This window comes from Danio aesculapii, chromosome 14 (assembly GCF_903798145.1).
Source record: "Danio aesculapii chromosome 14, fDanAes4.1, whole genome shotgun sequence".
Classification (NCBI taxonomy): Eukaryota; Metazoa; Chordata; class Actinopteri; order Cypriniformes; family Danionidae; genus Danio; species Danio aesculapii.
The window spans coordinates 33,362,073-33,377,856 of NC_079448.1; the positions used below are offsets into that span (position 1 = coordinate 33,362,073).

The 15,784-nt window shown below is 37.6% G+C and overlaps 1 protein-coding gene across 1 annotated transcript in view; it reads right to left on the reverse strand.

Moving 5' to 3' along the window:
- gpc3 (glypican 3) overlaps nt 1–15,784 on the reverse strand; it is a 301,002-nt gene that overhangs the window by 130,505 nt on the left and 154,713 nt on the right. The window contains exon 4 of the mRNA XM_056471966.1: nt 876–1,018. Coding sequence (XP_056327941.1) covers nt 876–1,018 — 143 coding nt within the window. The remainder of the gene's footprint in view (nt 1–875; nt 1,019–15,784) is intronic.

Here is a 15,784-nt window from a genome sequence, read left to right on the forward strand (position 1 = left end):
AGAGAGAGAGAGAGAGAAAGAGAGAGAGAGAGAGAGAGAGAGAGAGAGAGAGAGAGAGAGTGCCAAATATGTCCCAGGAGGTACGTTTTTGCAGTTTTTGTTTTCGCGAATCCTGTGTACTCTTTTTCACATCTCAAATTTCTCTCGTGAGTGTCATTCGCGCCTGCACTTTTCGCGTAAACCCACGACTGTTTCACGACCACAGACTGTTTGACTGACCGTTTGACTGACTGAATGACTGATTGATCGACTAACCCACCCTCTTCCTTTCCTAAACCCAACCAATTGTATTGACTGACCCACCCACCCACCTCCCTAAACCCAACCAACAATTTTCAAAAGCAATCCAGAAAAAAAAAAAACAATGATTTTCATAATATTTTAGATTTTACCACATTCTCATCCTGTTATTTACTGGTTTATTTTATTTTTTGGATTCTGTTTTTGTCTTACCTGCTTAGTCCGCCGACGTACATAGCAAGCTAAGGGACAAACTGGTAACAGCGGGAAAGCCGCCCATACGGAGGTAAGCGGTCAGCTGGTAAGGGCGAAAATCTCATGAAACGTATATAGAGCTATGCTTTCAGAACGAGCCTATGTTGCGTTTTGAAGCGTATCAATTAATCTAAAAAGTAACTTGAGTTACATTTTTAAGAAAGTAACTCAAATATTATTACTTCATTTTTTAAAGTGATACATTATTTTACTCGTTACTTAGAAAAATAATATTATTACGTAACTCTTGTTACCCCCAACACTGGTTATATATAATATATACAGTATGTTTATACTAGGCTAATAATCCTTGCTGTATTGGTGTAAATGGTATTGAATGTTAAACATTATATATTCCAAACACTGAATCAAAACGTTACCTGCGGCGTCCAAACAGCGTCTCATCGGGGTCAAAGTTCATCGGAGGCCGATTGTGGTTCACGGTAGAGGCAGACGTGTGTTCAGCAGACACCGGCACGGCCCGGGACACTCGCGGGGGCGCATGCACGCACATCCCGCTCACCTGTAAACAGGACAAATATCACTCTTTTACACAATTCTGGAAGGCGTCCAGCTGAGAAAGCAATTAACGAGACAAACTGTCCCTAGCAAAACTTCCTCCTCATTCAGCTAATTGTCTGGCTGACGGTGCCACAATTGCCTCCTGTTTGTTTATTCATTTGAGTTGGATGACAATGGGATTTACATAACAAAACAAGGCATTGTTGGGTCTGTCAGACGCTCGTTCAATAATCATAACCCTCCGCAGAAAGTAAACAAGCCTCTCGTTCCCCTTCTCATGCGCGCTAAATGCTATTGTTTTTATACAGGACGACATCATAACAGTAATACCCCGCTCCCATGCTGGCTGTGGGAGATAATGGAGTCTTGCCATTCTTTCAGGTGCAATAAAAATGCAAATGCCTCTTAATGTTTGGCTTGTGGTTTAATGATTTGCCGCTGGTTTAATTTCCCATGGGGGCTGGTTTAGGAGCGTAATTTTGCCATGTAATGCTTGTGGCGTATTGTGCCTGCTTGTTCATGAATTAATATATATGTGGGTGTCACGGTAAACAGACAAACTGGAAATTCCAATGGGACGCGGGACATGAGATCGATAGTACAAGGACATCTTCAAAGCTGAATTTAACAAGAAGATCAACTTTTTAACATGTTGGGCGACATCAGAGGGTGGGGACGAGCGGTTTTAGCCTACAGTCATGCATAAAATTTGCACACACCAACAAATACACCGACAAACTGCTGTTGAGCTAAACGACATGTTTATCAGAGCAGATCAATAGAAGCTCTTTCTAACAAACAGCCCAGGGGAGGGTAAATAGATACTGTTGATATGTGCATGTGTGTTTGAGTGTGTAAGTGAACAAGATTAAGAGAAAGAGCAAAAGACAGTACTAGACAGAGACAAAAGCCGAACGGCGGAAGATCAGATCAGAGCGTCTTGACACAAATGTAATCCTGACGCAACATATTCCAGGAACTGCAACACATTCTACCATCGCTTTCCTGTGTTTCCTCAGGTTACAGGGTTTCATGCTTAAATGCAAACAGCTCAAATGAAAGCTACAAACAAAAATTGCTAATGTGTGCTATTGTATACATAAAAAATAGACACTATAGAATTTGGTTAAGATAAGCAAACAAGTGCTGATATTCAGAACAACAGCAAGAGCACCCTTTTTTTTACTGTGGACAGTACAATTAGCACAATATATTACCTTGTTTTACCGGCGGCATGGTGCCTCAGTGGTTAGCACTATCACCTCACAGCAAGTAGGTCGCTAGTTTGAGTCTCGGCTGGGTCAGCTGGCATTTCTGTGTGGAGTTTGCATGCTCTCCCATGTTGGAGTGGATTTTCTCTGAATGCTCTAGTTTTCTCTACAGTCCAAAGACATGAGCTATGGATGAATTGGGTAAACTAAATTGGCCTTAGTGTATGTGAATGAGAGAGTGTTTGGGTGTTTTCCAGCACTGGGTTGCGGCTGGAAGAGCATCCGCTGCATAAAACATATGCTGAAATAGTTAGCGGTTCATTCCGCCGTGGCGACCCCTGATAAATTAAGGGACTAAGCTGAGTGAAAATGAATAAATGAATGAACCTTGTTTTACACAAAATATTGTAATTTAGTTTTAGTAGTTTTGTAGCAGTAAACTACAGAATTTAGATTAAATAACTAAAGACATAAAAAGATCGACTTTTTGATATACAGTGAACACACTTGTTTGAAGAGCAAGTAGGCCAGCTTCCAGCCTCCGCCGCTGAGACTGCAGCTCTGCACAAGACGTTTGGCCAGCGGAAAAATTAAAATGGTCGTGCTCAACTGAGTCTGGTTTCTCTCAAGGTTTTTTTTTCTTCACTTCTGCCATTAGTGAAGTTTTTTTTCCCTCTCCGCTGTCGCCACTGGCTTGCATGGTTCGGGATCTGTAGAGCTGCGCATCGTTGAATTTGCTCTTCAGTGTTTGGACTCTCAGTAGTGATATTTAAACCACACTGAACTGAGCTAAACTGAACTGAACTTAAACACTACAAACTGAACTACACTGTTCCAATTTACTATGACCTTTTATGTGAAGCTGCTTTGACACAATCTACATTGTAAAAGCGCTATACAAATAAAGGTGAATTGAATTGAATTGAATAGTTTGACTGTTTTCTACTGTTCATTCTTTCTAGTCATTTCCCCCATTGACAATTAAATCGGAAGTTCTAAAACAACCGCAAAAACTAGAGCATTTCCACATCGCAGAATAAGGTCAATAAACACGGCCCACTAACTCACATTAAGCATCTTTCTCCAATAGAACAGTTATAAAACTGCTTTATGTGGCTTTAAGAGTGAAATCAAAATACCACATTTTTCATTTGATTTAAAAGAAATATACAGGCAAGCAGATGAAATTATGTACACAACGCTGGTTAAATGTTTTTTCTATAATATTAAAATGTTATTTTAAAAATAACCAAATTTCAAATTCTGAAGTTCTGTGTAGATCTTCTTGCCCAGTTTTGATCTTTTTTATTACTGTGACTATTTAAAGGTGAATCACTGAATTGATTATTGAAACAAATTAATCTTTTGTTGCTAAATTAAGTCTAGATAGGATACAGCTGTGGATACGCACAACAATATAGCATCATTTTTATGACACTGTATAACAATAATTAATATTTTTACATTTAGAGTTGGGGTAGGGGTAAAATTTTTTATTAAATATTGGCAAATTTAGCAAATAATATAAATAACTTAACTTAAGTATAAATAAAATAACTTAGGTTAACTTCGGGTTGCCGCATCTGATCTAGAAACAACCCTAAATTAATCAGGGGGTGGCACAGTGGCTCAGCAGTCAGCACTGTTGCCTCACAGCAAGGTCTCTGGTTCGAATCCCTGCTGGGCCAGTTGGCATTTCTGTGTGGAGTTTGCATGTTCTCCCCGTGTTGGAGTGGGTTTCCTCTGAATGCTCCGATTGTATGCATTGTATGCATCCGGGTGTATGTATGTGAATGAGTGTGTACGGATGTTTCCCAGTACTGGGTCTGGATTGCGGCTAGAAGGTCATCCCCTGCGTAAAACATATGCTGGATAAGTTGGCAGTTCATTTCGCTGTGGCGACTCCTGATGAATAAAGGGACTAAGCTGAAGGAAAAATAATGATTGAATTCATTAATCAGCATAAAACCACAAACATCTCTCTCAGAGATTGCTGTGACTTTCAGATGAACCACCACTTATAACGTCAATTAGTCAGACTGAAAACAATCTGTTCAGAAATTTCCATACTTCTTAAAAAACAAATACTATGATCATGAGGTTATAAATTTAATGATTAAAGATCTTTTAATTTTTTAGTTTTACACCCAGAAACTTTACATCAAAATTTTGGGGAAATAAAAATGTAATAATGTACATTGTTTCTATAAATTATTATGCAGTAAAAATATGTTGTAGAGTTTCAGCACTGCTTAATAAAATAACTCTAAATAGCTACTGTAAAGCATACAGCAGTTTACCTGACAGAGTCCCTATATTTAGCAAAAGTACAGCATAAACAACATCAAGTGCTCTCCTCTGTTCATGTTAGCACACTCAACCAATAGATTGTACACTAACTATCAATGGCAAGCCTGCATGTACTGTACACTCTCCAATCTAATCCCAGACTCCCACACATTCGTCCCTAATGCTCCAGTGCTGTGCGCTCATGGGAAATCATTAGTGGCCGGTCTGAAGCATGGCTCTTTCCTGCTGTAATTTACTCTGTGTTTGTGGGTCTGTGTCCCTGCGGCCTTGATTAATGCGATTGGGTGTGTGTTTGTCTCTGTGTGTGCATCCGGGGGCCCTTGGGAAGCTGTGGCACAGGTTTGTGTATGTGAGACTGTGTGTGTGATTGTTTCTCTCATTAGAGGGGTATTAATATCAGACGGGCGACAGAGGATGTGCTGGCTAACAGTAACACTGAGATAAGCGGCGTCTCACAGAGAGGCTCTTTAAATATCCAATGCCTTTTATCTGTAGCTCACACAACCCAGAGAGGAGCATTAGGAGCACACACACACACACACACACACACACACACACACACACACACATAACTGAGGAAAACACATGCACTTCATGACGCAATGTTTAATACAGACATACATCCTCGGCAGAAACAATGGCTTATCGGCACAGCTGAGAATACAAGAGGAATCGAATTCTGTAGGTTAAATGACAAACAAGGCCAGAGTAGAGGATAATGCTAGGATTTTGGTTAAGATACTAACACAATAAACCATTTAGCACGTAAATATTTTGCTTGACAATGAACATTAGTTTATCGAAGCAATCTATTTTAGAATTTGAGGCTAATACAGTATACATAAAAATGTAAATAATTTAGCATTCAATACTCAAATCCCTTTTCTGCCACTAACTTGAATGCTTGACCAACACCTAACTTAATCCCCGATCAGATCACACAATTTTGTCAGGATTTCAGCACAATTTCCTTGATGTAGGGTGTTGTGGGGAGTCGTAAACGACAAATGGACGTCGTGACACAAAATTCAATCGTTTTTTTCTCATGCAATGTAGTATGGTTCGCGACAACCGATACAATTTCTGCGACGCCTCACAACACCATCGCAGAAAGTTTAGCATGTTTAATTTTTTTCTTGTTCTTCGAGATGAGTTCGGTTCGGTCAAATGGGTGACATTGGACAACAGGAGTACATCATTTCTCAGTTATATCTGCGGGTGCTGCCTTAGGTCCGCAGGTCAGGTAATCAAAAAACAGGCTGCATATTTACTTATGGGTGGGTCTCGGGTGGATAAGTTCAATCATTGGTTATGCAAACTTTAACTACTTTCTCTAAAGTAATAAAGTGTTTTAGGCTATTTTATTTGACAGACTGGCACAAATATGTGACATCTTCCTTCTCACAATGAGTTTCTTAGTTCTTTCAGTCTTCCAACTGAGTCCGATCTTCTGAGGTAATCTGGAAACCCAGTCAGTGTACATTGAAAAAATACATTGTAAAACCCTGTCTTGCTTATTCAAATTACTTAATTAAACAAATTAAATTGAAACTCACCGGCAATGGATGATTCTGTCATTAACAATGAAACAGTTTAATATAGGCTTCTCTAAAACTGTGAATATTTAACTTTTATTTTATTTAGGCTAGATTTTATTTAATTTAACAAACTAGTTTGTGCTTTGGCAATGCATTGAATCACATCACCTCAGATGTTATTTGTTATTTTTGTTTATCTAGTAGATAACTGACCAACAAAAAATACTTTAAAATTAAAATACAAATTATACAAATGAACTTACTTACTTCTACTACTTACTACTTACTTCTATTTTTTAAAATATATTTATTATCTGTTTTTTGTCCTGTCTCTGTTATCCTGTTGCACTGTAGAAGCTCTGTCACGAAAACAAATTCCTAGTATGTGTGAACATACCTGGCAATAAAGCTCTTTCTGATTCTCTTTCTGATTCTGAAAAAAAAAATGAAATTCATTTCAAAAATATTTTTTTTCCTAGAAAAATATATCAATTTATTTTTTTTGTTTGTGCCCGTCCACTCCTCAACTCAACAGGTGGATGATTTGTTTCGCTCTGTGGAAAACAATGATTTAATTAATGCTTCAGTGTAATTGTTGTATCACAAACCTCTGTCATATATTTGCTAATTTTTTTAATATATCATTATTTTGTCTTGAGCATTTGCTTTTCTTGGTGTTGATGTGCTTTCATTTTCTCCATCTCACTCGCTGCAAGTTCAAGCGAGGGAGTGTTTGATAAGCAACACACAGCATCAGTGTTTACTGAGATTGAAATAAATATAGATTAAAAAAACATTGAATTTAAGATAAGAAATAATGTTATAGCAACACTTGTGACTGCTTTGGGAAATAACGCTCGTCAAAGACATCACAGGATGACTTATCTTGAAGGAACGTGTAGTCTGGCATTTTTACCCATGACAAGTCAAGATTTTATCAAGACAAAGTAGCATAATCTGATATAGTGACTTTCATAACCGACAATAAAAATCATGGGGCTTTAGTTTGATGCTAATGATAATAATTAAAGACACATTTTTCAAAATTCTGAAAAGATTGAAAGTGGAGCAAAAGTTGCTAGCTCTAAATTGCTGATTAAAATTATTTTTACTAAAGTGCAAACAGGATTGTGTGCTTTGTATTCCTTACATTGTGAGGGTCAAATGTCCCAACAAGCAGGGTGTGAATTATACATTGACAATAGGGTGAATCAACTTTTTTGGTAATGTTAGTTTGTGTAATACATGCTTCAATGAAATAAATTCATTTATTTATTTAAATGACATCTAGTTTATTAATAAAACATTTAATTTTCTCAGTGTTAGGGATATTGAGTGTATTCTGACCTACTGTACAGTGACCTCTGATTAGCAGTTTCAGAGTTGTAGGTCAAACTATGAGTCTAATTTGACTTTACTTTTAGGCTAAATGTAAATTTAAATGTCTATTTTACAAGAAAAGTGTCTTGTGAACTCTATTGGTGCTCTAGATCTGCTAGTTTCAAACTGAATGACTTCTTGCATAGGCTGATTTGGCGTGATTATGCATTTACAATGGTATGAACTGTTATACAGGTGGTCACATGTATAATTTATTCATTCATTTATTTTCCTTTGACTTAGTCTTTATTTCAGAGGTTGCCACAGCTGCAACCCAGTACTGGGGAACAGCAATACACACTCAATCACACTCATACACTATGGCCATTTAATTTATTCAATTTACCCATAGCACATGTCTTTGGACTGTGGGGGAAACCGGAGCACCAAAAGCAAACCCACGCCAAGACGAGGAGAACATGCAAACAGAATGACACAGAAATGCCAACTGGCCCAGCTGGGACTCCAACCAGCAACGTTCTTGCTGTGAGGTGACAGTGCTAACCACTGAGCCACTGTGCCGCAAATGCATATTTATATTTTAATATTTTATGTTTATATTTTTTTATTGATATTATTCTTTAAGATACAGATCAGAGCAAACTAATTATCACTATTAAAAGGTTGACCACCCATATTACTGTTTTGAAATCCTTCAGGGGGATCAAACATTAATTAGCAGGGTCAATCCCCCACCCTCTTTCTGAACCCCCCCTGTAATTTGCACCCTGCCAGACCATGTGGTGACATTTTTTGGTCCACATTAAGAAAACAGCTTATAAAACACATAGAATTAAATATTTAAAAAAGTAAAATTGCTAATTATTTCCAGAGAGGGTTGGGTTTAGGGATAGGGTTGGATTGGGGGATAGAATATACATTCTTGCAAAGTATAAAAATCATTATGTCAATGGAAAATCCCCATAAAGATTGTGTGTGTGTATACTGTATATACACAGCATAATAGTCAAAGATGGTGTTTGTGTATGTGTGTCTGTCTTATATGGTTTTCAAATGTGGCTCAGCTCATCAAATGTCATGAGTAAGATCCATATGTGTAGATTTACCATGGAATAAAAGATTTAGCTTAGGGTGTGCATATAGCAGAAATCATGGTGACAGAGCATTTGACAGACACTCATGTGTAAAGAACCACATCAGATTTGAAATCAAGTAAGAAAACAAACGTTTCCTAGACCTGTCTTTTGCCATTTCCTTTGGTGAGTGGATGCAAGAGTTGAAGTGGATAAAAGAAAATGCAAGAGTTAGACTTGAAACCTGAGGTTTAATCCTGATATAAACAATGTGACTACACCTGCTGTGTGCTGGATAATGAACACACTGCTGAAGTGGTGAAGTATGATTTATAATGTCAAAACTAATGCCATCAACCCAGTTCATGAACTATTTAAAGTATGGGTTTTATGCATGGGTTTATCTCCTTCAAAAAAATTTAACATCAAGCCTTCAAGGCGCCATCTAGTGCTAGTGTGCACCAAAACAGTGAAAAAATTAGCGATATAAACTTGATACAAACATACAAGCTTTTTGTCAATGTTTTTTTTTTCAGGTCACCTCATACTTCAAAATCTTGACCAATCAAATACTATCTAGTATCTGACATGCCCCGCCCCCTTCAAGATGCTTCACATTTGATGCGCTTGAGCTCAACCTCTCTCTCTCTCTGGCAGAGTAGTGATAAAACAAAACGCTATTGGCTGTTTTTTAAAAAGGGGAGGGGCTACTCAATCTCTTCATGCTTTGGTTTAGATTACGTCAAACATCGAATAAAAATGTACATTTCAAAGCACTTCATGGAGTCTTTAAAGAAGTGCAAACAAAAATACACAGCTATAGACAACTTCGTAAAACACTGCAGACTTGGTGAAAGATTCTTTTCACAAAACAAAAACAACAAAAAAAACAACGCTGAAAAGTTTTGAACAGCAGCATATGCTTATGACAAGTTTAGAAGTGTAGTCAATGTTAGATCTATAGGGAGCCGTCAACGGCCCTTACTCCTGACTGAGACGTACAGAGATTTCCCCTCAGGTGTTCAGTCTGGAGGTGCTATGAGTGTGTGAAAAGGCTCCAGTCTGTTCTGTTCTCGTCCTCGGTGTCAGGTAAGATGTAGCTACAGCCGAAGTCTGCATGAACCTCCTCATTTACAGCCGAGAGGTCAGAGAAGGAGGAGCTGCTTTCCCCCGGGTGCACATCGGCTTCCGGAAAACACATTTCTGCTCACTCCATCACTTTCATGCACCCTTAAAGTATGCTTCTCAATCTCATTCTTTCCCTCTCTCTCTCTTTGTCGCCATTGCTCCTTCACTTCTGCTCAGTAACTGGTAAAAATAGTGCTTCATAAATCATGCATCCTTTTCCAGAGCAAAGAGACTTTAAAAGGAGAAATGGGAGAAAGAGCGAGCACATTCAATGAGAGCTTTGATGAGTGAGATGTCACACCACTAGATAGGAGATGGCCAAAGGGCTCTTCGTACTGAGATGTAATATCATTGTTTTACAGCAGAATTAGATTCAGGGAGGAACAAGAATTATTCTGGAAACTTCTGAAGGTGATTCAAGCCAACAGGATGAAAAATGGTTGTCGGGCATTAGGACTGACATCGGTGGAAGAATGTAAGTTTGGGTTTAACACTAGTAGGAAGTTTTCAAGTTAGGCAGATTTCTTTTATTAGATGAAGAAGTAAAGTAAAAGTAAAATAATTCAGCTCTCCCTTTTGAAAGAATTTTTAAATCAGCATTTGCCTGTATTAAAACTTGTTTTTAAATTTCTTAATTTATTTTCTGAAAAAAGTAATTAATTAAAACTAAATATAGTTAGTCATCTGTAATTTAGCTCAAAATCTCAATAAATAAATAAATTAAATAAAAAAAATTGATTTCAATCTAACTGTCATGATCACTGGAGAACTATACATATGCCACTTATACAAACTACAAATCCTATCATGCACCACACACACCAGTTCCAGTTCTCTCCCTGATTGCACTCACGCAGCTGATAGCTCAGGATGCACTAATCAGATGGACCATAGACTATAAACAGCACTCACACACACACACACACACACAAACACACACACACACACACACACACACACACACACACACACACACACACACACACACAGACTTTGCGGAGTCTTGTAACATCACGAAGTGTTAATTCTGTTTAGTCTTTTTGTGTTTTGATCCTTGACTTGTTTTCCCGTTTTTGATTCTTTGCCGCTTGTACTGACCATTTGCCTGTTTTGTGACTACGATCTAGTGGTGGGCAAAGCTAGTGGTGGGCAAAGCGAGGCTTCATGAAACACTGAAACAGTTAAAGCAAATGTGTGGAAGCTTCGAAACGTTTCGAAACCCCACTCTACAGTGACGCCTAGTGGTCATTTTTTATGTATTGCACTGGAACAGCTTCAGCAAAGAACAGTTGAGCAAATTGAGGTATTAAATCCCACTTTGTAAGATTGGATCTGCAAGTGATATAGTGGAGTGGTTAGGATTTCTGACTACCGTGTGGGGAGACTGGGTTCAAACCCGGACTGATAAAACTATTTTGAAATGCTTTAATATCAGTTTGAAACACTTTATTCTTGTATCGTTTTGTTTCAACATTGGTCTGACATCCGAATAAACACTTTGTGAATAAATATGTCTTGTTTTGGTCAAAAAAAGTAACATTATTAAAATACATCAAGTCATAATTTCAGAGTATTTGTACAAGTTGGGATTCGAACTCAAGACATCTGCAGCACAGCTTTGAGCACATGCACAGTCCACTAGACTACATGAGATAATTATTTTCCGACCCTGTCAGTCAAAAAGATTTGCCAGGTCTCGAGATGACCGACGCTTTCAATGACTTTAGTCACATGACCTTGTGTTTCAAAACACTTTAGTCATGTGACCCAGGTGTTTTGAATCACCTTAGTGATGAGACCTGGGTGTTTTGGATCATGTTTCGGTGCAGTGTTTCGAAACACTTGCGTTTCGGGATCTCAACACTATGTCAAAACATCAGTTTCACATCAGCCATGTTGGATTACCTTTATGTTCCTGTTTGCTACCTGTTTGGCCGTTGCCTGCCTGACTACTCTTATTAATACACTTGCGTGGGGATCCTCATCTTCATTGTCGCAACCCGTATGTATCACTAGTAGATACATAATATTTTCTGATGCTCTCTCTTTCAAAGGGAAACATGTAGGGTTGAAACCATTTAAAAAAAAAATTTGAGTATGAATTTGTATGAAATAGGACAGGATAGCTTAAAGACAAAGTTCCCCCAAATTTGTGTATACACAATATGACAAAATATGTGTCTGCAAATATTTCCAAACAATTTTATTTGATTTATCAAAGTCACACGAGTAACAGATACACATCTGTCACATCCGTAATAGAGAAATGTCAGATCCATAATGAATCTTTTCCCTCATAAATCCAAAAATGTAAATTTTTTATCTTTAGAGAGCCAACTCTCATCCTTTTGATTAGCATTATTTATTTTGTGTTGTGCAGTTTAATAGCGTATATGCAGAAGGACTTGAAGCAGAAGGCAGAAGTAACCTGCGAACTGTATGCCGTTACAAAATCTGCCCATTTAGGGTCAGTTTTCTTTAAATCTTCTAAATATAATCTTCACTGCCTGATTGATATATGATATAAAGTGGGTCTCAGAATATACAAGAAGCACTGCATTAAATTACACTTTTTACCATCATGTCTTCAAAATATGAAAAATTATTTTACCACAGCATTTTCAATGGAGTTTCTGAGCTCGCCTGCCGATCCTGACAGGCGCCTGTGTGTAAACTGCTTTTCATCTTGTTTTACGCTTGAACAACTAAATGAACGTTGAAGTCTATTTAACTGATTGCATTTTTATTACATTACAACATCGATGCTGTAAAAGGAACAGTATAAAATCACTGAAAAAAAAAGTCACGCTAATCATTCACCGGAAGCTTATCAGTATGGAAAGAAACACTATCTGTGCATATACCCTTTTCACAGAATTCCTACAAAATATGTTATGTATACTGTAAACACGCATACTCTTTGGTCACATCCATAACGCGTGTTTATTTCCCTCATTTAAGATATAAAACACACTTACAGGTTGATGTTTTTCTGATCCCTTAACTCTGTGGTTAGCTGTTTTGAATAATAGAAATTGATGTTTTAGAATACTGTGAACATCTACATTCTCTGTGAATTTATGTTTCAAGTTTTTATTGCAAATGTCACATCCATAATGCTAGAACTGCTCATATTATTTACCTACAGTTTACTTGTTCCTAACTTTATGAGTGTCTTTCTTCTGTTGAACACAATAGAAGATATATTGAAAAGTGAAAACTGTCACCATTGACTTCAATAGTATTTGTTTGTCCTAAGTAAGTCAATAGTTGCAGGTTTTCAGCATTCTTCAAAATATCTTCTTTTGAGTTCAACAGAAGTACATAAAGGTTTGGAACCACTTGAGGGCGAGCAAACAGTGAGTAAGATTTCATTTTTAGTTGAACTATCCCATAAGGCATTTTTCTGTAACAAAGAACAGTGTTATAGCATTTTATCCTACACTTCTGCAGTACTACAAAAGTACATTGAAACAGCTTAACTACCACCACACGGCTGGAAAATACAGTTCAGTTTGTGGCATTGATGCTTTTATCTGCTCTCCACCTCTGATGGTTGTAGAGCACATGTGTAGGTGTGTGACCTTTCCACACAGTTTATGAGTTACAAAAGCTGAAGCATCACAAACAGCGAAGTCCTTGCTCGAGTTCAGCGGCTACAGAGCTGAGCTTTTGTCGAGAATCGATCAGAAACTTCATGGCATCCATAGCATTCTTCACTCCAGTGTGCGATTATCTGTGTGTGTGTGTGTGTGTGTGTGTGTACGCTCTTTTTGTTCGCTGTTTGCTTTTCAAGGGAACGGTGCGGCAGAGAAAAGAGTTTTTATGTTCTTCTTCTTACTTTTTTTTTCTCTTTCCCTGTGATCAACAGCTGTCCGCCCAAATACAAGCGCCATGTCATAGCGAAAACAGCCAATTAGGTCAAAGATGGTGTGTGTTTGTCTGTAAAGTGTTTGATCTGTGTCCAAACACTGTGATTTTCCTCACTGGACGTAACCTGTGTTCTTGCAGGGCCTGTGAAGGAATAAATTGAAGGAAGACTGACATTTTAAAAGTGTCAGAATGTCATTTTTAAGTCAAAGGTGGACGTGTAGGCGATTGGGACACATCTTCTCCTAAGTCGATTGAATAATCCCTAGGACGGTCTCTAAGCAGTCACAGCTGACTGAATGTACAGTTCCTGGAAAATGTATGCAGAGGCTGGAATTTAAAATGAGTTTCTGTACATTCAGTAAATTTGATTTGACTAATAGGGTTTGCTTAAACAGATAAATTTAAGTGTCATTTTTCATTTTTGAACATTTATATTTTGTAATGCAGCAATAATTGTATTATTTTATCTTAATTGCAAGAGATTAAGCATGTTTTCCTTTGTAAATGAATGTGACAATATTGTTGTTGTTTTTATTTTCAATTAATTTTTACTTCAACAGTAAAGTAAGGAAATTATTAATAGTAATATACAGTTGAGGTCAAATTTATTAGCCCTCCTGCATTTTATTTTAATATTTCCCAAGAGCTGTTTAACAGACTCAGACATATTAAACATCCATTCAATCATTTTCCTTCAGCTTAGTCCCTGATTATCAGGGGTTGCCACAGTGGAATGAACCGCCAACTATTCCAGCATATGTTTTATACAGCAGATGCCAGTCCAGCCGCAACCCAGAACTAGGAAACACCTATACACTCTCGCATTCACACACACATTCATACACTACAGCCAATTTAGTTCATCCAATTCACCTATAGCGCATGTCTTTTGACTATGGGGGAAACCGAAACACCTGGAGCAAATCCACACGAACACGGGGAGAACATGCAAACTCCACACAGAAAAGCCAACTGGCCCAGCTGTGACTCGAACCAGCAACCTTCTTGCTGTGAGGTAACAGTGCTAACCACTGAGCCACCTAGCTTCCTCGACATTTTAAACATGATCTTTTTAATAAATAATTTCTAATAAACAATTTCAGATTGGTTGATTTCAGATTACCATGTATTTAAGCATAAAATCAAAGTTTTTTATACATTTTTTGAAGCATTTCTTTATTTTAAGTTTTGTTTATGTTCAAATATGCAACAAAGTATCAAATATGACGTAAAAGGGTTAAGATCCATTCATTCATTTTCCTTCAGCTTAGTCTCTATTTCAGGGGTCGCTAATTCAATTCAATTCACCTTTATTTGTATAGCGCTTTTACAATGTAGATTGTGTCAAAGCAGCTTCACATAAAAGGTCACAGTAAATAGGAACAGTGTAGTTCAGTTTGTAGTGTTTAAGTTCAGTTCACTTGAGCTCAGTTCAGTGTGGTTTAATAATCACTACTGAGAGTCCAAACACTGAAGAGCAAATCCAACGATGCGCAGCTCTACAGATCCCGAACCATGCAAGCCAGTGGCGACAGCGGAGAGGGAAAAAAAAAACTTCACTAATGGCGGAAGTGAAGAAAAAAACCTTAAAGAGAAACCAGACTCAGTTGGGCACGACCATTTTAATTTCTCCGCTGGCCAAACGTCTTGTGCAGAGCTGCAGTCTCAGTGGCGGAGGCTGGAAGCTGGCCTCAGCGAAGACTCGTCTGTCTCTGGAGCGTCACAGGAATCACAGTGGAAATAACCGCCAACTATTCCGGCACATGTTTTACGCAGCAAATGCCCTTCAAGTCGCAACCCATGGGAAACACTCATACACTCACTCACACACACTCTCAAGAAACTCTCACGTTTTGTCGTTCTTTATTGCTTGTATTTATTTTATTATTATTATAATATGTCAGCTTTAATTTTAGTTATAAAAGTATTTACAATCAGTTGGAACAAAAAGTAAAAAAATATAAGTTACCCAAATTGTAGGTAAAATGTACATAATCAATGAATGAATCAATGAATGATTGAATCAATCAATCAATAAGCAAGCAGACAAAGATAAATACTTATTTGAAGTACACTCAATATTTTATCTGATAAATATGATACATTTTGCAAGCATTTTGTGGCCCTGGATTGTGATATTCATTCCCATAAACAATTAGTTGGCATGTTTGATTAATTCACTCCCTTATTTTGAGTAAATTATGGCCACGTTTGATTAATTAGTTCCTTTGTTTGGCTTTATTTTACTAATTTGTTTGCTTGTTTTAATGTACAATTGAGTGTATGAATGAGT